General features: G+C 34.0%; 1 protein-coding gene across 1 annotated transcript in view; it reads left to right on the top strand.

Moving 5' to 3' along the window:
- Window positions 1–19,513, top strand: part of LOC110029662 (DNA polymerase delta subunit 3) — a 21,981-nt gene extending 2,468 nt beyond the window's left edge. Inside the window, 6 exon segments of the mRNA XM_020732057.1 lie at window positions 2,804–2,963; window positions 3,377–3,669; window positions 3,672–3,803; window positions 3,902–4,387; window positions 9,780–9,855; window positions 19,096–19,513. Coding sequence (XP_020587716.1) covers window positions 2,804–2,963; window positions 3,377–3,669; window positions 3,672–3,803; window positions 3,902–4,387; window positions 9,780–9,855; window positions 19,096–19,240 — 1,292 coding nt within the window. The 3' untranslated portion in view covers window positions 19,241–19,513.
- Window positions 19,514–21,059: the final 1,546 nt, after the last annotated feature.

Raw genomic sequence — 21,059 nt, 5'->3', positions numbered from 1 at the left:
TCCTCCACTCCTCAGACATCTTTTTAGTTTTTAAAATAATATTAAAGAGTTTAATAAGCCAAGAAACTCCCAAATCTCCTAAATATTTCCACACTTCAATTGAGATATCATCAGGTTCTATAGACTTTCCACCCTTGGTTTTCTGTAAAGCCTTCTTAACTTTTTTTTTACTAATTTGATGATAAAAATGAAACGTTTTATTATTATTCATGATATTAAGATCACTAAGGTCGATCGTATTTTCAGAAACTTTATTAAAAAGTTTATCAAAATAACTCACCCTTCTATATTGAATATATTTTTCTAAGAAAAGTACATTTTGATTTTCATCTTTAATACACTTTATTTGAGTTACACTTTATTAATACACTTTATTTGAGTTAAATCTTTACTTTTCTTTTATCTTTATTTGGCTAGTTTATACATATATTTTTCATCTTCCTTAGTATCTAATATATTATAAAGATCATTGAAAGCAGAAGTTTTAGCGTCACAAATTTTTCTTTTAGATTCCCTGCGGGTCGTTTGATATTTTTCCCAATTCTCTAAGCTTTTACATTTAAACCAATTTTTATAACATAACGTCTTATATTTTATCTTTTCTTGCACATTATTATTCTACCACCAATTATTTTTATTAATAATTTTTTTTTTCTTAGATTCTCCAATCACATCTTTTGCTACTTGTTTGATAGTATTTATTACTTTATCTCACATAACATTTGCTTCATCATGAACATCCCAAATTTTGAAATCTTGAATTTTACCCATAAAAATAATTTTATTTGTGTCTTTTAGGTTCCCTCATTTAATTCTACGATGATGAGTCCTAGTATTCTTTATTTTACAACTCTTTATGTTAAAATATAGAACTATAAACGATGTTGGGTACTTAAATTCTCACTTGGAATGACCTTAATCTTTACAATCTCGACGATCTCTTCTTCTCATAAGAAAATAATCAATTTGTGTTTTATTAGATCCACTATTATAAATAATAAGATGCTCATCTTTTTTCTTGAATAAAGTATTAGTAATAACAAAATCACACGCTAAAGCAAAATCTAAAATAGTTCTACCTACTTCATTGGTTATTCCAAAACTGTAGCCACAATGAGTATTTCTGAAGTCTTCTACCTAATTCATTAGTTACTCCAAATCCATTTAAATCTCCTCCCATAAAAATTTTTTCTTCAAGAGATATCATTTGTATTAAGTATTCTAAGTCATTCCAAAATTTATCTTTAGACCTTGTATCTAAACCTACTTGAGGAGCATAAACACTTATAATATTAAAAATATTAGTATCAATGATAATCTTAAGGGCTATAATTCTATCTCCAACTCTATTAATTTTTACTACATTATCTTTCAAACTCTTATCTATAATTACACCTACACCATTTCAAGTGCGACTCTTACCAGAATACCAAAGTTTAAAACCTAAAATACCAATATCTTTAGTCTTTTCTCCAATCTATTTAATTTTTTGAATACATAATATATTAATTTTCCTATGAATCATAATATCAACTAATTCCATTAATTTATCATTGATAAATATCAACTAATTCCATTAATTTATCATTGAGAGTACCTATATTCCAAGATCCTATCATAATATTAGTTTCATTAGTTTCATGAACTAACTTTTTTACCCGCATTCGTCTGTAATGTGTAAACCCTTGCTTATTTAACATTACATCCGGACACAGATGTAGCGGCCCTTGCACATTTATCATTGTATGTAGGTTATACAACGCGTCGTTTTCAGGGGACGCCCTAGTATTTACACAATGATCAAAATGATTCATATCATGATTTTTTTTCGACAATTGTTACGCTGGCTGTCGAGTACCTAACGCAACCCTCCACTTTTTACATCCGGGCTTGGGATCGACAATCATAGTGTCAAAGAAAGAAAATCTGAGTTAATAATTTAGAGACAATCAATAGATTAGCATTGGTTCTACTGCTGAGAACACATGCACATCTTAACTAGCAGAACCTTTCAGTAGAGATTTTATTACTTTTACTCTACATTTTTTTTTGCATTTTATTGATTTTTTATTTGACAATGCTTTTGGATCAATTCCCACTGCTTATTTTTTAAGGGGTGACATGATTTACTTTAAATAAACGAATCATTTCTTGTAAAATTGCTATTCCTTCGATATTTTTGTGTTTGTGTGTGTGTGTGTGTGTGTGTGTGTGAGAGAGAGAGAGAGAGAGAGAGACAGAGAGAGAGAGAGAGACAGAGAGAGAGAGAAGGGGGGCGAGAGAAATTAGAAATATTCATAGTGTGGCTGTTGGAAGAGATTAATTTGATTTCAATTAAGGACAAGGAATTTATAGAGAAAGAACTGTATGTGACAATTTTTTTCAAATCCATTGCGTCAAATTGTTTGTAATTAAGCTGTTAAAGAAGAGCCACATCATCATCACTATCATGATTGTCATCTTTTACATTAAATTTGTCCCAACAATGTCATCAATTGTAAGTTGACCTTTTTTTTACTTGAATAGCAATTACAAGTGCTCTTCATTAATTAGAGATCCACAAGCAAATAAAAGGTTTTTGCAGATCAGTTTTCATACTGAGAAATTTTGTGATAATTATTAACCTTTTCGTTTAATGCTGAAGCCTGAAAACTTTTTTAGACAGCTTGCTTCTCTTTGCGGATATTCGAGCATTTTGTATTAAGAAGCTCTTTGCTATGCTCAATTCCACTTGTTTTTTCTTCTTTCATTTTATTAACGTTTTGTTCTGAAATGGGCTTTTCTTTTCTTTTGATTTTTGCAGAAGTAATAAAGGAATTTGATGGTAATTGTTCAGTTGAGGTTTACAGCATTCAAAGTTGTTTACCGAAAGATCTTGCAGTGCTTTGGAATGCTGAATTTGTTCAAGCAGAGGAGCTCTTTAATCAACCATCAGCTGTTGAAAATTCTTTGAGGGACAATAGGTGCAATAACTTGTGTTCATATGTCAAACTTGTTTGTTATGGCCATTCTTGGCACAGCTTAGTCACAAAAATCTTATTCTTTTTTGTATGCATTTTAAATGTTTGAATTTTGGGGCATTTACACGCATGCCACCCTATTCCTATGTACTTATAGATCTAACATCAAACCTTTGCTTTTTTACTTTTATACCACTCAAATCCTTTATGACACATCAAAAATACCACCATGTTAACTTAAAAAAAGTGAAATACACCTTTTCATTCACGGGTAAGGTGACATATATGTAAAAATTGATGTTTAGGTGTTAGATGTGTAAATACACAATAATTGAGTGGTATGTATGTAAATCTTCCTTGAATATTTATTTGAAACCAATTGAATTATGCTGATGTGTTTTACCATTCTATTCCAGGTTTGGTGGCATTTCCAATGGCTTCGTTAAACGTGCTATCAATGGTCAATCAGCTGCTGTTTCTTCGACTTCTCAACTTAAAGATAATGTTGGAATCGTGCAAACTAAAGCCTGCAACATTCCTCAGGATGAGAATTTGCAACCCCAGCAGAGCAAAGGTGGTGTAAAGGTAGAGCCGAAGGCCTCTAATGCAGTGGGGTCTGTTGACAAAGCTGATCAAAATCCTGGCAAGAATACTACTAAGTTTAATCCTGTCAAAGAAACAGCTAATCCTGTTCAGGCTAACAGAAAGAGTGGAGTGTTCTAAATGAGAAAACCTCATCTGGAACTGGTGGGTCATTGACCACACTGTGGGATTGTGCATCAGTGAAGTCAAAACCTTCAAGTATGGCGTCACATTCCACCCATCATAGTGGAAATGCTGCCTGTAAGTTCAATTCATGCATTGCATTTTTTTTATTTTAATTCAATAGCTATAGTGCTTTCCTAGTTTTCCCATGATTTTATGGTTCTAATATTGTTCAGTTACTGCCGATGCTCAAATTCATGCGGAAGAGGCGGCTGATGCATTGAGTAGTGATGATGAGGGCTACGGTGTATCCTACAAGAGAGAATCAAATGGTTCTGGCACTAGGAAAAGACAGTTGATTATTAGTTATTCAGACGAAGAAGATGAAAATGATAATGTGGTGTCCCTAGCATCTCCAATTCCTCCAAATGAAAAGTCATTTCCAGACTCTTTGCAAAATGCTGAAAATTTGAGTATGAAGACGGAGACAGTCAGTGCTGATAAACTAAAGGCCAAAAAATTAGTTAATGAGCGAGCAAATAATGAAAAGAGTTGCGAGTTATCATCATCAGAAAATAATGGCATAGCCGAGGTTTCTTTTCCGAAGGCTGAAAATAACTTGCATAATGTTGTTGCCAGCACAAATGAAAAGGAGAATGTTTCTATGGTATCCAAAAGGAAGAAAGTGGTGAAGAAACGAATTGATGAGCGAGGAAGGGAAGGTATGTACATTCGATTACCGTGGTTTAACTCAAATCTTCAAGTTTTATTTTCTCATAACAGTTAAGACAGACATGATTTAGCTTTATAGCTATTCTTTGTATTTTTTTTTCTTAAATAGCGGTGCAGTTGCAAGTTTTGATGTTTTAAGCTGTTTTAGGTAGAAATGGTGAAGGAAGCATGGTGAAAATGGGATTTTCTTTGGCTTTTCATTGCTTGTGAAGGGTTCCAACCTCTATTGTCGTTTTTTGTTTTGGAAGGAGTCAAACCCCACACATTTTTGTTGAGCATCTTATTTTTTTTGTTGTTATGGAGGGTTTGAACAGGTGAATGAAAGTTTAAGGATAGTAAGATGGTCTTTTTCCTAAGTGTTATTAACAGGATAGGGAAAAACTATTTGCTGGAAGTGCTCTCATTATTACCCAACAACTAATACTCTTGAAGTCTAGAAAAGGGCTTTTCGCTGTAGCTTTGACCAAAAGAACAGATAAGCGGGGCACTTAGAGATCTGTTCGTGGGGTCAATGCAATTGTACATTGTGCCTAGATTTGTATATTTGTATTTAAAGAAGCTAAAATGCTGGCGAGTCTATTACTCCAAGCATTCCTCTATCCAACCTTTTCTGAGTTTGGAAGGTTACGGATGCAGCTGTTGCTCTCATTTTTCCCCAACAAACAAAATTCCCACTGCAGTCCAGATAAGGTCAGAATGCATTACAGAAACCTTACTCCACCTTCAGCTGCAACTTTAGGTGTAGCTTCAATCAGGATAAAATATAAACATGCTTATTAGGGAGATGGTCGAGTGTTCACTTAAATTGCAAAATTGTGCTTGAAAACAGAGGTTTCTTAGCAGCCGATTGCACCAACCACTACTCTGTCCAGCCTTTTTTTCCCTGTTAGGACAGCTGAGTACCACAATTGTGCTTTTATTTTTACTAGACAGTTACAATTTAGATTCAATCAAGGAAGGGTTTTTTCCTCACGGGAGTGCATTTCCAAACCCTTCCTCCACATTCCACAACTTGCACTTGTAAAGATACAAATTGATGAATGAGGAAGGGAGGAGGGTAGATGGAGGTGAGGGGAAAGGAGAGAAGAAATTATAGTTAAGGGGAGGAGGACTGGGTGGGAATTACGCCCCATACGAAATTGTGGAGATAATAAATCACATTTGTTTGAGAAGCAAGTGAGAAAAGTAATGGCGCCACTTGGGCCTTTTGTGGTGGGTTTTAAAGAACATTCATTGAAGTCACTGACCTTGGCCATTGCCTTAAATCTTTGAGGTGAAATAAGAAAAGAGATTCTTTGAATTAGATTACATGCATTAAATAGATGTTGTTCTTAGAGTAAGTAGGTAGGCAAGTTCATGCTTGATAAATCTTGAATTGTCCATTGATAACATATTTATAGCAAAGTTGAACATAATGATGCTTATGCTTGTAATGATGACAACTAGATGAATGAGGACGTCAACATCAAGTAGATTGTGTCGCTTAAATAGTGAGTATTGCATTACCAATGTATTTAGAGTATCATGATCTATGTTATAACTATATTCTTTAGTTAGTATACAACATATTCCTAAATTTTCCTGGGTAATTGCTTGTCCTTTTTTTTCTTCTTAGAGATAAAGCTATTTTGCGATGATCCTTATTGGAGATACCTCTCTTACTAGAACTCCTTATGATGTTATCCTTGAACATGACAATATTCACCTTGTGTTTCACATTGCTAAGGTGAGCATGCCAAACTTTTCTAGAGGGCCTTATGTGGTAAGGGGCTAAGAGGAGCTAATCTGTAGGCTCTTAAACATGATGGCGAGGCCACTAATGACAAGTTGTTGCCTTGTGAAGAGCGTGAAGGTATTGGAGTAGAGCCTTGGGCATTCTCATAGGTGATTCATAGCGATTTGGGTTGCTGCTATTAACAATGAGAAGAACATTGGTCTTAAAGGCCAGGATGGAGAGGATGGAGAAGAGAGATGTTGACATATTTGCTGGCTTGGAGAAGGTGTTAGTGTTGAACAAAATATTGCGATTGCGATTTGCTAAGAAGAATGACTCTCTTCGAGTTTAAAGGCTCAATAAGTTATTGAAGGAATAACAATATTCTTTGAAGACATTCGGGAAGACAAAAATGGTTCATGGAGGTTGAGGGTGCACAATATTAGCTCTTAGTAATGGATATCCTTGAGAAAAAAAATTGGATTCCCAAGAAATCCTTAAGGTTTTTTGGCTATCATTAACATATACCCAAGTCTCCTTAGTTTATGTAAATGGTGGATATAATTCCTAGAAAGAAGTTCTTGTAAAAGAAGAAATAGTTAATGCTGAAGTACCAAACAATATAACTTTTGATCACTGAATAGAAAATTTTGATATTGAACAAGTTTATAATAAAAAAAAAGATTTTATATTTGTTTTTGTTAGTTCATTGTACTTTTTTCGATCTGCCCTCTTTCTAAATTTAATAATTAAGTACACGTGACATTATCTGGGTTATAAGTGTGAGTTTGAGTGGTGAGAAAGATCACTTTTTGAGCTTCACATTTTTTGTAAGAATTGAGACATAATTCATATACTCCTTTCCTTGGAGTTCATAAGTAAGGAGATCAACTTCATACTTATGCAAAAAACGAACACTTGCCTGAAAAGATAGATACCATTGAGATATATGGCATAAAACTAGCATTTTGCTGTAGCTCTGTTACCTTGGGTTTTGGTAGGGTGAGTTGGGCTTGGATGGTTGTTAATAATAGAAATTGTTGGTTCTTTGACCTCTTCCCCATCCCATTGCCTAGGTTTGCTTGGTTCTTACCTTTAATACTCTACTTGAGAGTTCAAGCACTAGGCCTTGGTTGTTAGCATTAGGCTGGGAGCAACTATACTCGATCTATGCATGACAACTTAGGTTTTGCTTTCATAAACTGAGCCAATATAAGCTGTAGTTGTCAACACCTTATACCCTTCTCGCCAGTCGCCACTAGTTGTCTCAGGAGCCCAAGATGTTTTTACTTGAGGGCTTAAGAGGGTGAATGATTAAAGAAGTCTGAGAGAAAATTTTGAATAATTTGATATTGCTCGAGAGAGATGCTTTCTATCGAGATGTCTTTTAAGTGGATGTTTTGTATATAGTATGTCACAAGTTGAGATCCATTGGAATATCATAATAAATAATCAAGGTAGCTTTTGGTTGTGTGATTAAGATTTCAAAAGTGTTTACTTCTTCCATATGATAAATAGAAACTCCAAGCAAAGAGTTGTACAGCAAACCACCTTTCAATAGAGATTATTGGTGTGAATGATTTATATAAGAATTCACCTCAGTAATTTTATTTCTTGAAGGTAAGGAAATTTTACACTAGCAAGCATTTACAGGTTTTACTTCTCAACATAAAATAGAAGCTTTTTATAATATTTGATATGAAAGAAAAAGGAATATTATACAAATAAGAAGCCCTTTCTTAAGAAAAAAATGGTAAAATAAGAAAGTTGTGGTAGGTTTTGATTCATTGGTCTTGATTTTTGAGTGCTTTGGAAGCACTAATCTTGGTTGATTACTATTTCTACATTCAACTATCATTTGTTAGTTTTTTGCATTAGTAATAATTTTTTAAATCATTAAATTTTAAGTTTTGGGTGTGATGCGATGATTAGAGTTTTTCTCAGCTAGCGCTTTTCTAAAGATAGGCTTGGGATTTGTCAGGATCTTAGCTCTCATAGTAATTGATAAACAGGGGCACGTATATATGCTTAAATGTTAGTCAAGTAGCATCTTCATAATAGGAGGATATCATTTTGCATGATGATGCTATTGGTATGTGTGAAATTTCTGGTAAGCTGCCAGGTATGCACTTTTGCGTGAAGGGAATTGAGGCGTTAATGAAATTCTTGATGTCTACAAAAATACATAAAATTTCAAAATGATTAATAATGACAAATACAATAATAACGTTTTCATAAATGTTCCAACGAGGAAGATCATTGGCAAAGAGGATATAATAAAGGTGGGAGAAGAGGAAGAAGAAAAAAAGGGGTGTCAAATTCAGTTAACATTCTTCTGCTATGCTGTCAAGTAGCTTCAGACACTCTCTTGGTAATTAATGATCTAATCAACCTTGTTGGGTGCGATGATAATTTTGCTATTGTTCCTCAACATGTCTATCTTTTCAGTGGCAAGCAATGAATTCCTTATTATGGGCCTCGTTGATTAGTTTCTGTGAGTAATTTAATACTATGTAATCCTTACTATCATGGTCGTGATTGTTGCGGTGTTGAAAAAAAATTGGAATATCCCTCTCCTCACCAATTTTCTTCAATGGGGTTGCCACCAAAAATAGTTTCTTTTCTAAATAACTATCATTACGGCAATTGTAGATCAATTAAGATGATAAATTTGAGCTTCTTGAGTCTTACCAAGGATGATTGGAAAACTCGACTTCTTCGGCTTCTCATAGGAGTGGTGTGCTTTTATTGATATATATATTTTTTTGGAAGAACAGCCTATGATGCTTCTTATTTGTGTGGTTAGAGGCACAACTTGCATGGTTCTCTTCATAGAACTTCTTCTAATTATGAGAAGATGATATGAACTTGGTTGGCAAATGGGCTTCTCAGATTAACTCCTCAGCACTAGCATACTTAGTTGTTTTTCAAAGTAGCTTGTCCATGGTGATAGATGTCCTTGAGAACGAACTTGAAATTTGTTGGCTACAACCCTTAAACAAAAGTAGATTAGTGACAAACTCTTACCATTAGTAGCTCTTGTGAAGTAACGGTGTTGAAGACTATGGCTTACATCCATTTCTTACTCTTAAACTCTCCTTGAGAGGTATTATCATTGGGGTTGCTTTTATGTTAAGTCATGTTTGTTGTCATCAAAATGATAAATAAGTTTTTTAGGGTTCAGGGGGCTAACATTTTTGTTGTATATCTCTTATTAAGTTGAAATGGATTTGCTTCCTCTCAAACTTCCTTTTTTTTTTAAATTCTATATTGTTACATGTTTAACTTTCGTTCAACCTTTGGATGTAACCTATGAATATTGGAGCGTAGAAAGATTGATTTTTTTCTAGAATATGTAAATTTAGATGTTGTTTATATCTGGACTATTTATAATATTTTTTAGCAAAATCAATTTTGCCAAGGGTTTCTTCAGTTGTTAAGACTGATTGTTACTGATATTTTTCAGCAGCTACGGCTAGCAGCTGTTCCGTGTAATGCAGCAATGATCTAAGTTTATATCATAGAGATGATACCATCATTATTAAATTTTACCACAACGTGCTGGCTAAAAGGACCAAACAATGCACACGCATTTTGAAATTGTCCATCTAACATGCATTAATTATAAGCTGTTTTCTCTTGCATGATTACATGATTTTATTTTACAGTAATGGAGGTTGTTTGGGAGGATTCTGTATGCAGCAAGCCTGTTGACAAGGATAACACCAATGATGCAGGAAATAGGTAACTGCTTAGAAGTGATTTGTTCTTGGAAAGTTTTTAGTATATATATTTTGTTCTTAGGAGATGCTATATATGTTGATGCTATCTACTTATAAAGACATGCTGTTTCCTTCACAATATATTTACGGGATTGTATGTGCTGAATTTCTTTCTTTTCTATGGTGAACTTTTTTAACTTTATTATTTTGTGATTTTTCTTATTTTTTCATCTTCCTATCCTTTTATAACTAATTTGACCAGACATGCATATTCTATGATGAAACTAGATATCAGTCCATATTGCTATGATTACTTATGGAACTTCACATGTATAAGTTTTTTGATTTTCTTGCGCTTTCCATTCTTCATCAACAATCTCCTAAATAATATTATCATCAACGATTCTCTATCTCTGTAAATTGAGGGGTCTATCTTTTAATTTCTTTTATTAAATATAACATAAACCACCTTGTTCTTTTGTTTTATAGTCAACTGGTTCTTTCTCTTTGCATACAGTTGGTTGAAGATGCTATTGTTACGTTCAAATGAAGAGGTTGAACAAGTAAAATTGAGAATTTTGATTGCAATTGCTTTATGTTCGCGCACATCCTCTTCCATATGTGACCACTAAAGTCTTAGATTGGAACAAAAAATAAATGATCAATGCATGTAAAAGTAAGAAGTTTGAATGTAAATTTTTAGTCATAAAATTTTAAGTTGATGCAAATTTACTTGGAGAGTATGTCTTGTAGCATAATTAGGTTGCTTTAAATCAAAACATTTTATTCTTTTAATGAAAATTTTCAAGTTGATCATCAAATTTTAAATAGTTAGTCTCAATGACAAGTCTATCGATGCCTGCATATAAACTAATCTTGAACCTCTTATCCACCTGAAAGTCCTTGTTATAATGAAATTGGTAGTTCGAGAGAAACACATGTGCAAACACATACACATAGTAACACACACACCTACGGTTACAAACACCGCTTTGTTGCTTGTAGCTGCTATAGCTTGCTCTTGCTTTGCTCATTTGACTCTATAGTTGCCTTCTATCACTTTGCTGGCTTAACTCTTCAATCTCCCTTTCTTGCTTGGCTTTGATCTTAACCCTGCCTTTTTACTCCATTAACCTAACAGAGAAAAGAAATATAAGTTTAATTAATCATTAATTATTTTATAATATAATATAACATTTTTTTTTTGATAGATGCCTTAAGCACCTTGAAGCATAAAGCCTCAAGGTGCTCAACTTAACCAAAAATAATGTAAGCCTGGTGTAGAAAATAACAGCGTAAGCTTTGGGGCATTTTCCATGTGCCTCATTGTGAGGTGTGCTATGATGCATCTGCCTCGATTGCTTATTTAATTAGTGATATAGTCTGACTTGATTTTGCGTTGAATCAAATTTAATTTTTGAGTGAGCCATCTTCATGCTTAAGCTAATTGTTTTGAGTTCTGCGATATCAAATTTTGAGCATCATTGAGCAAACATTGAGTTGTATGCGTAATTGTGAGCCATGTACGGTTTCATGTTTCCTTTGTTTCTATTTTTTCGTGTTCTTACATTATTTGTGTCATTGGTGCCATCTTCTGAATAAGGTGAATTAATATTTGTTGAGAGGGAAACTTTTGACTTATTCAATGAATATAGTGTTCAATAAGCTTTAACTTGCTACGAAGCTTGAAAAATTGAAGGGGTCTTGAAGTATTGGTAAACACATTAAAAAGTTTTTTAACTAATATAATAATGATTAATGATCTTCTTAGCTAACAGAACATCTCATATGACGTGACCATCAGTTTTATAATATTTTGTTTTTTTGTGGGATACTGGATTATTTGCAATGTAAATTGAATTACAATTATCAAAATTTAAGACCAGAAGACTTTTAGTGGATAAATCAAATTCTCTTAGGAGAGGTTTTGTCCACATAATTTCACATGCAACCTAAGCCACGGTGTTCTACTTCACGTTTGCAATTGATTTTGCTATTATAATTTGTTTCTTTCTTTTTCATGTGACTAGCTTGCCTCCTACATTAATGCAACATGTAATACTCGATTTCTATCATCAATAACTTTAGCATAATTAACATTGGAGAAGGTTTTTATATGAAGTTTAATTTTTGTTGTATAATAGATTCTTTTTCAAGAGATTTGATATATCTAAGAGTGCAAAATACAACTTCATGATGCTTCTACTTAGGAGGTTGCACGTATTGGCTTATAACTCTTACAACAAATGCATTATATGGTCTAATAGTTGTAAGAGATTAATTCTCAACCCGTCTTTGATTAGAGCAGGCACCTTAAAAACATTTTTCTTTATGGAAAGAGATAAGCATAACTTAAGTATATATACTCGAGAGGAGGATAGGTCTCTCAGTTTCTTAATTATTAAATGGGAAACTAAGTGGGTTGCCTGGAAGGCTAAGAATAATAGAAGAATGATATGATTTATATTTGGAACATCAATTGACCTTGGGTAATTAAAGAAGCCCACCAAATAATGATTCAATGAGTTGTATAAGAAATGTGTGTTGGGAGATATAAATTATATGTTCATGAGATGAGATCATTCAACTTAATAAAGTAGAATAAATAATGGGGTTCCTTACTCCTTGTTGTAATGTGTGGAGGTTGATTGTGTTAAGACAGGAAAATCAAACCCAACATCTGCACCAGGCGGCCCATAACTAGACCCAACGCTTGGCTGAGTATGGACGAGGCTAAATGATGCACCGATGCTTCTAACTAAGGATCCTTCTAGTGTCGGAAATTTCTCGGACACCGACACGACCCAGACACTTGTCAGACGCCCCCTTACGTGTCCAATTTAAATAATTTTAAAATAAAAAGGGACTCGAGGTCGTCTTATATTAGTGAATTAAATTTTTTTAAAAAATATTTTTTAAACATATATGATATACTTTTTATAAGTAACATAAAAAACATATATTTTATTTAAATGTTAAACCTATATGTTCGACTTATTTGTCCAATTTCTTTTCTCGTTGATAAGTTCGAGTGATTCGTCAATTGCTCTCATGACTGATATTTTTTGACAGATTGATTTGAGATTGGGGTATCATCAAGTCAAAGTCAAGAAGGCAGATATAACTAAAATAGTTTTATGGATTAGGTATGGTTATAATGAGTTCTTATATATATATATATATATATTAGAAAAAGTCCAATGGCTATATATTAAAGAGGAAAAGATACAGATAAGTTGTATGAGAGGACCTAAAAGGGAGCCCAACTTATACAATATAACACACAAAAAATCCCAAATAAAGCAAAGATACATAAAGATAAAAAACCAAAAAGTCACCAACGACGCAAAAATGCTAGGGACGTCCCACTTTAGTTTTCCACCTACCTTTAGTTTTCAGAAGGGAGTCGACTAACAAATTGGTAAGATGCGTATCATTACCCAAAGTAACTAAAGTATCATCCATCAGATTCCTGAGCTCAAGTAGGTCTTCATTCTTATTCTTCCTTCTTGATGTGTAGACCTATCATTCCTCATCCGAGGATTGACTCATATGATCAATGGATCGGTCCAAATGTGGCCGGACAGGTGCAGACTGTTGCACATCATGATCTCCAGGAGCCTGAGTAAAATTAACATCTTGCTCGAACTGATGAGGCGGTAATGATGCATTAGAGGTATTGTCACCTGTAATATTAGTGATATCAGGTGGGGTCTGAAGAATCTCCTTCGGCCCCCACGATAAGAGGTTCCGAAGACGGGGGAGCTACAACATTGTGTGGAGACTGAATGGTTGGGATATTGTCTGCGAGGATAGTGACGTCTTCAGGGGTTTCATTTTAATGATCAATAGTGTCAATAACTTGGAGCTGATCAGGAGTAGATGGATTCACTGCCTCTGGCAGAGCACTTTGCTTTTTTTGGTCTGAGGTAGGGGTGTAGATGGTGACATTTAAAACTGGAGTGCCCGAACATACAAAACTTCGAACAAGACGAAGGAAAATGTTCAATCACTACATTTTGCCAATATCCATGATGTTGTGTGCCCAACTAAATTTTCTCAGAAGCAGATGAAGTGATATCTCTTTCTATAAGTACTCTGACTTCAAATGGACAAAAATATTAAAAATACGAATGTCTGTTTTGAGTGGCTTACCATAAATTGAGGCAATAGAGTACAACTCTTTTTGAGTAAAATAATGAAATTTCAGACCAATGAGGCGAATCCAAACCAAAATGATTGGTGGTTCCGTCTGTGGGTCAAATTCCATAGACCATTTCAAAATCTTCATTGCTCTGTTATCAATCTATATTATTCTTCTAGCAAATAAGCGCGTGTAATTTTCTTCATTATTAAGTTGAATAAGAATATGTCTTTCATCTAATAGTCCAATTTTCTATTTCCCAATATGGTGCATAAGTTCAAATTCCTTACGAATAAGCTTCATTTTGGGATGACCATACAAAAATTTTCTAACCAAATTCAGACGACAGAAGGAAGCAAGTTGAAAACCTTTAGCTTCTATAAAAAAGATGACAGACTTCCCATTTTTCATATCAGGTTTTTTTAGGTGTACCTGAGGCGTGGACACCCGTAAGGGCAGCAGCATACGATTTATCCGAAGCCATTCCCAATAGATGGAGATGCAACATTAGGAACATGTCTGTGTCCATATAATTTTTATTCTAATGGTGTGTCTGACACATGTTCGTGTCCTATATTTTCAATTATAGTAGTGTCTTGTGTCTGTGTCATGTCGTGTCCATGTCTCCATGTCTATATCCGTGCAACAAAAAACCGAGGTGACCCATTGCTAGCAGGGCAACCCAACGCTTGCCTAGGTAGGGGCAATCCATCGCCAGGGAGGGCAATCGAGCACCCAGAGCTCGGATGAATATCTTCTGAAATAGAGTCGTGGACAACCCAGTGCACAGAAGCGCTGCAGCCGCTTCCAGACATGTTCGTTTCTATCTTTTGAAATTGAGCACTCGGAAACCCACCTGATTGTAATCAAAATTCTTAATTTGGGGCTTTATGTTTGGGCTTAGTTGCGCAATTTGCATCTTCTTAGCTGGCAAACAAAATGAGTAATGCATGAAGAAGATGAAGCGAGTTATGTGGGGAGATTTCAGTAAATTTGTATATGATATAATATGTAAGTTTTTCCTCATTTAATAGTGAATTTCTTGGTGTGTTGTCGCTCTGTAATTTTCTCATTCTCGGAATTTTCACATTAAATCTTGGTGTTTTATTTTTTGGGTTTCTTGTTTGTGTGCTAATGCTCAATTATTTTGTTTTGATTTTCTCGAATCATTGTTTTTTTCACAATTTCAGAGAAGGAAAATCCTCCGAACAAGTGGTATTAGGGCAGGTTTTTTTGAAGATCTTTAATTTGAATGGCAACAATGACCGACAAACTAAGTCTAAGGTGGAAAAGTTCAAAGGTTTGAACTTTGTGTTCTGAAAAATGCAAGTTAAAGATTTACTATATCAAAAGAAATTGTATTTTCCTCTGGAAGGAATCGCTCAAAAGCTTGAATTGATGACTTTGAAAGAATGAGAAGTGCTAGATCGAACAACACCAATTTTGAATCCTCTTTCGCTTTCCTCATATGTTGCATTTAACATTGTGAATAAAAAAAAAACTATGGTAAATCGCATGGTTGTACTAACAAAGATGTATGAGAAGCTGACTTCAAATAAATTTTTTCGGATAAAGAGATTGTTCAAGAAGGTGGTAGAAGGTAGTTTGGCGGCTGAACATTTGGATAATTTCAACACTGATAAACGTGTTGTGTTCTGTGGGCAACAAGTTTAATAATGAAGGGTACTTCTAATCCTATCTTTATTGCCAGATAGTTGGGATGGCTAGTTACCACGATATGCAACTCTTCAGTTAATATGAAACTAAACTTTGTTAACATAGTGGGGTTGGTGCTGAATGAAACAGTTGGTAAGAAGACAAACGGTGAAAATTCAAATTCTGCTTTGAATGTGGAAGATAAAGGAATGAATCTTGAAATGCAAGTCCAGGAGAGGAAAGTTCAGGTCAGGAAGAAGAGATAACATAGGTGAATTTTGGAAATGCATGCAAAATTGTCACTTCAAGAAAGACTGCAATGCTCTGAAGATGGTTGGTGGTAGGAGTCAAGACAGAAAATTCTCTACAAATGTCTCAGAAGAAGAAATCCAAGACGAGTCCCTTATTTTGTTTCTAAATAGTATTTAATCAGATTCAAATGTCTTTTTTTATGCTTGCCCCAACAAAGGAGCATTTAAAAACTAAACTCGGAGTGATCTAGGCAAGGTATATTTTGGAAGATGACAAGGCCTGCAGTATTGCCAAAGAGTGATGTTGATATCAGGTTGTCAAATGAAAGATTCTGAAAGCTCAGTAAAGTTAGACATGCTCCATGCTTTCATGCTTAAAAGGAAATTTGATCTCGGGGAGCCAGCTTGCAAGGTCAGGGTATGTGGTTATTTTCATATGTGATTCGTGAAAGTTGACTAGAGGGGCAATGGTGATAGCTCGAGGCAATATTGAAAGCACTCTTTACCTGATCAAGGAGATGCCATAATCCATTTGTGTAGTTGAAACAAAGGTAAATGCGGGTCTTTGGCACCTCAAACCTGGCCGTACAAGTGAGAAAGATATAAAGTCCTTACTTTCTAAAAGCAAGCTTCAGGTTTAAAATCCATAAAGTTAGTTTTTTGTGGAGATTGTTTCTATGACTATTAAAAGAAGGTTATTTTCTCCAAAGGTGTGTTAAAGGTGAAGTTCAAAAGGCTAGAGTTAGTGCGTACTGATGTATGAGATCATATTTCAGTTCAATCTATTGGAGATTTCCAATACTTGTACTTTCATTGATGATCATACCATAAAATTTATGTGTTTATTTCTTAAAACATAAATATGATATGTTTAATGCGTTCAAGAAGTGGAATGTCTTAGTTGAGAATGAGACCTATTTGAGGTTAAAGTGTTTCAAATCAGATAACTGTGACGAGTATCATGATCAAAGGTTCATGAGTTATTGTGCTGCAGAGTGAATCATATATGAGGTCACTGTTTCATGGATATCGCAATAGAATGATATGACTGAGCGCATTAATAGAACCATCTCGAAGTGTGCTAAAAGTATGAGATTGCATACAGGTTTGCTAAAGTAATTCGGGGCAAAAGTAGCGAACAATTCAATTTGTCTAATAACTCACGGTTCGTTAATACCTTTGAATGAAGACTTACCTTTGTGAATATTAATGCAGGATCTATGAGTGAACTTGATGCATAATCTGTCACGTGCATTTTTATTGGGCATGACTCAAATGAATTTGGGTACAAATTGTGAGATTATCAGAATCAGATGTTTATCAGAAGCAAGCATGTTACTTTCAATAAAATGAAAATGTACAAGGATAGGAGCATAATTCAAGATTGTCTATCAGTTACGTTTGAAGAGTCATTCAAATATGTTGCGATAGAAGATGCTTGTGATCAAGAAGATGGAGAAAGGAGAAGTGCTTAATCTGAAAATTTTATAGTCTCATTTATAATTTAAGTGTTTTATTATTTTTGAAATAAATTCTTTCGGTTGAGGTCTTCTATTTAGGGGCGAGCATTTAGATGATTTGGATGGATCGATTTTCAAGTTGTTTCGATTTTTAAATTTATGAGTTTGGTTGCAATTGGTTTGGCCAAATCCAAAATTTGATGAAATCAAGCAGACCAAACTAAAATTGACTTCAATTTAAATGATTCGGTTATAAACAGATTAAAATTTAGTTGTTAGTTGGAGTCCAATTATTAACAAACATCATGAATTGCATATCTTATATGTATAATATTGATTTAATTTTGTGAATCCTCACCTTAAAGTTGAATTTTTGGTTTGTCAGTTTGTTCGGATTAATGAAAATTAAAATCGAACCAATAACTGAAGAACAAATTGAGGTTTTAAAAATGAAAAGCCAAAATACATTTTCAAAACCTAATCGAATCAGTCAAACTTGTTTGGTTCGGTTTTTTGGTTTTTACTGAATAATGCACACACCTACTATTAATAAGGCCATCATCAGCGTGTTCAGGTAATTTTAGTTTTCTTTATATCTTGTCAACTTTGCTTGCTTGCATTTAGATGATCAAGTGTGGCTAGGAGTGATCTCAGTTTTGTTAACTTCAATTTTTTGTGAGAAGAAGAATCTGATTGACCCGCTTGAATCATCATTAAATTGCCACTATTTAATGATTTGAGATTAATTTTGCAGACAATATTTCTATAAAACCCAAAAGTTTTTTTCATAGTTGAAATAGCGTAAATTTGATATTACATTTATTTTTTGCCCAAACAACATTCTCAAATACAATTGAGTATATAAGGTGTGTCGGAGCACATGGTGATGTCATTTTGAACCTTTAATTACTTTTTTTGTTCGCTTGTGCATTTGCACTGTGGGTTCAGTAGCAATTTAGGTGATTTTGGTATTTCGTGAGTGTTTAAAATTTTGTAAGCAGTTTATATTTAATTTTCACTTTTGCTCCAGTGAGGCCCACATAGCACTTCCTTGTCTATAAATTGAGACTCTTTGCAGTTTATTTTCTTTCCAAGTTTAGTTCAGAGTGTGTATTGTTGAAAGTTTTACGCCCTTATGATAGTTCTGAATTAAGTGTTAGGAAGTTCTAAGTAGCTCGCAAGTGAGTTTTTATGGTTCATTGTAGGTCTCCTATGAATCCAAATTTGTGTTCTTTTTTTGTTCTTTCAATTTCTTTTGATGCGATTAGTAATTTAGTTTAATATTTTAATTATTTTATCTTCTTAATTTTGTCTCAAGGTTGTAAATTTCATTTAAGCTCGTTTTTGTTCAAGCAATTCATTGAAAAATCAGATAAATTTTGGGGCCTCCCTTGCATAGTGGGGCATCAATGCGGAGTGTTAAGCCTATCCATTTATTCCTAAAAAATGCGCATGGTTGGTGCCCTATGACATTGCATCAGAGAACGTCCAAAAAACATGCATATTTCCTCACTAAAAAACATGTCTTTGAGGACGTAGATCACACAAACTAGGGGCTTGATTTGTATTATACTAGTGCGAGACGTCGGAGGTGTGTCGGCACACATAATTTCTCTCCCGAGCCCAGATGCACTCCTATTTTGTTCATCAGTCATCATATAAAATACCAACTTCATTGTTTTGGTTGTCTTTTTTCTAACATTTCTTCTCCAAGCTCTTAGTTATTAGATTTTTCACTTCTCTACTATCAGGTCTACCGCCGCAATCAAAGAACAAGCAACTGGGACCAACGCACCACCAAATACTGGAACAAAAGCAGGCACCAAGAAACCGGGAAAAGCCGGCGCTAATGATACAAAGCAAGGAAAAATTTCATCCTTCTTCAAGAAGATCTAACTCAGGCTTCAGATTTTTATTTCCCCAAATGCTGCGCAGAAACAGTTCATATTTACTTAAGAGTTTGTATATACTACCAGAAACTCCTCGTTGCTTCAGATCTGTTTCTCAGCTAAATTATCTATGCAAAAGCTTGTTTCAGGATTAAGGTTTTTGTAGATGTAAGTCCAGGCTTCATAAATCCATCTCTTCTCAGATCTTTTTATTAGATCAACAAATGTCTCATTTTTGTACATTTTGATGGATTAAATGCCGTTTTATGCCATCTTATCTGAAGATTTGATGATTTTGTCGTTAGACTGCATTGCAAACAATGTGGCAATTAAATGGCTTATTGTCTTTTTTTCTTTCCTCTAAAAATTTTGTTTTGGAAGGGGGATTTACATACATGCCATCCAATTCCCATGTATTTATTTGTCTAACACCTAGACTTCACTTTTTACACTTATACCACCCAAAATTTTCATATTATATAAAAAATATCACTATTTTATGTATTTTCATGCATAGATAAGATGACATATATGTGAAAATTGATGTTTAGTTGGCAGACATGTAAATACATGGGAATTGGGTGGTTGATATGTAAATCTCCCTTTATACAAATGGAAGCCTTTTGGTGGCTTATTGGTACAACCACTGTTTTTTGTCCTTAGATTGTTCATCTGTAATTACTTGTGGGGCGCCACGTGTTAGGTGGGCTCTACCGTTTTTAACACCGGCCAATACCAGTGTAATACAATGAGACCCACTTGACACGTGGCGCCCCACCATTGGACTCCGAAAACAAATTACGATGGGAGTTAATATTCTCTCTTAGTTTAGGCTCTTGGTTTGCCAAATAAAGTTGCTATTTCCTAAAGTTTAATTTTTGCATTTATGCCATGTTACCAATGCATGAAATGCTGTATTTCACTTTTTATAAATTATAATGGTGGTATTTTTGATTTGATGTGAATGATTTGGGTGGTATAAATGGATATGTAAATATGTAAGAGTTGGGTGGTATGCATGTAAATGCCTCATTTTTTTTGCCGTGTATCGGAAGATGTAATCTTTCTTGTGCGTTATGTTGACTTAATATTACAAATTTGATAAGAATAATGTATTTAAAAAAAGATTTACAAACATGCCACTCAATTCCTATGCATTTACTTATTTAACAACACATCAAATACATTATTATCATTATATTTTAAAAATGAAATATAATTTTTCATGTGTAAAATTATGACACCAAGGTCTCCTAACCACAAGCATCAAACTTCAGGTGTTAGCTATGTAAATATACATAAAAATAATGTCGTTTGTATGTAAATTTTCCTATATTGTAACATGCATGTGCTTCCGGTTATAAACGTGTGTGCGTGTGTGCACGCGCGCGCACATTTTTCATATTATTGCTTCTATTACACTATCAATTAATTTTGAAAGGTTATTATCATTGTAATTAGACCGATGCTTGCACGTCTTGAGAACTTGTGGGCCCGTTCATCATATGGGCATTAACATATGTATTCAAAAGGGGGCATTATGAAGTCTAAACTATTATGAGATGCACTAATTATATTATGTTATCTTTAAACACATGTAAATAAAATGTTGAAGTCATATGAAACCACACTTTAAAAGACTTGTTTGGCCCTCCAAAGCAAAGGAGACCTATTCATATATATACATAGCTTTTATCTTACATTGAATTGATTAATTTAGACAATTTTTTATTGTTATGAGGGACATTTGGTTAAATCAAAGAAGGGATAATTATGGGTAGGTTGTTAGTTGATCTTGTCTTAATACAGAGATGTTAATTTATTGG

Source organism: Phalaenopsis equestris, unplaced genomic scaffold (assembly GCF_001263595.1).
Source record: "Phalaenopsis equestris unplaced genomic scaffold, ASM126359v1 Scaffold000600, whole genome shotgun sequence".
Taxonomy (NCBI): Eukaryota; Viridiplantae; Streptophyta; class Magnoliopsida; order Asparagales; family Orchidaceae; genus Phalaenopsis; species Phalaenopsis equestris.
Note: the sequence above shows the minus strand (reverse complement) of the source record. Positions and strands in the feature narration are given on the sequence as shown.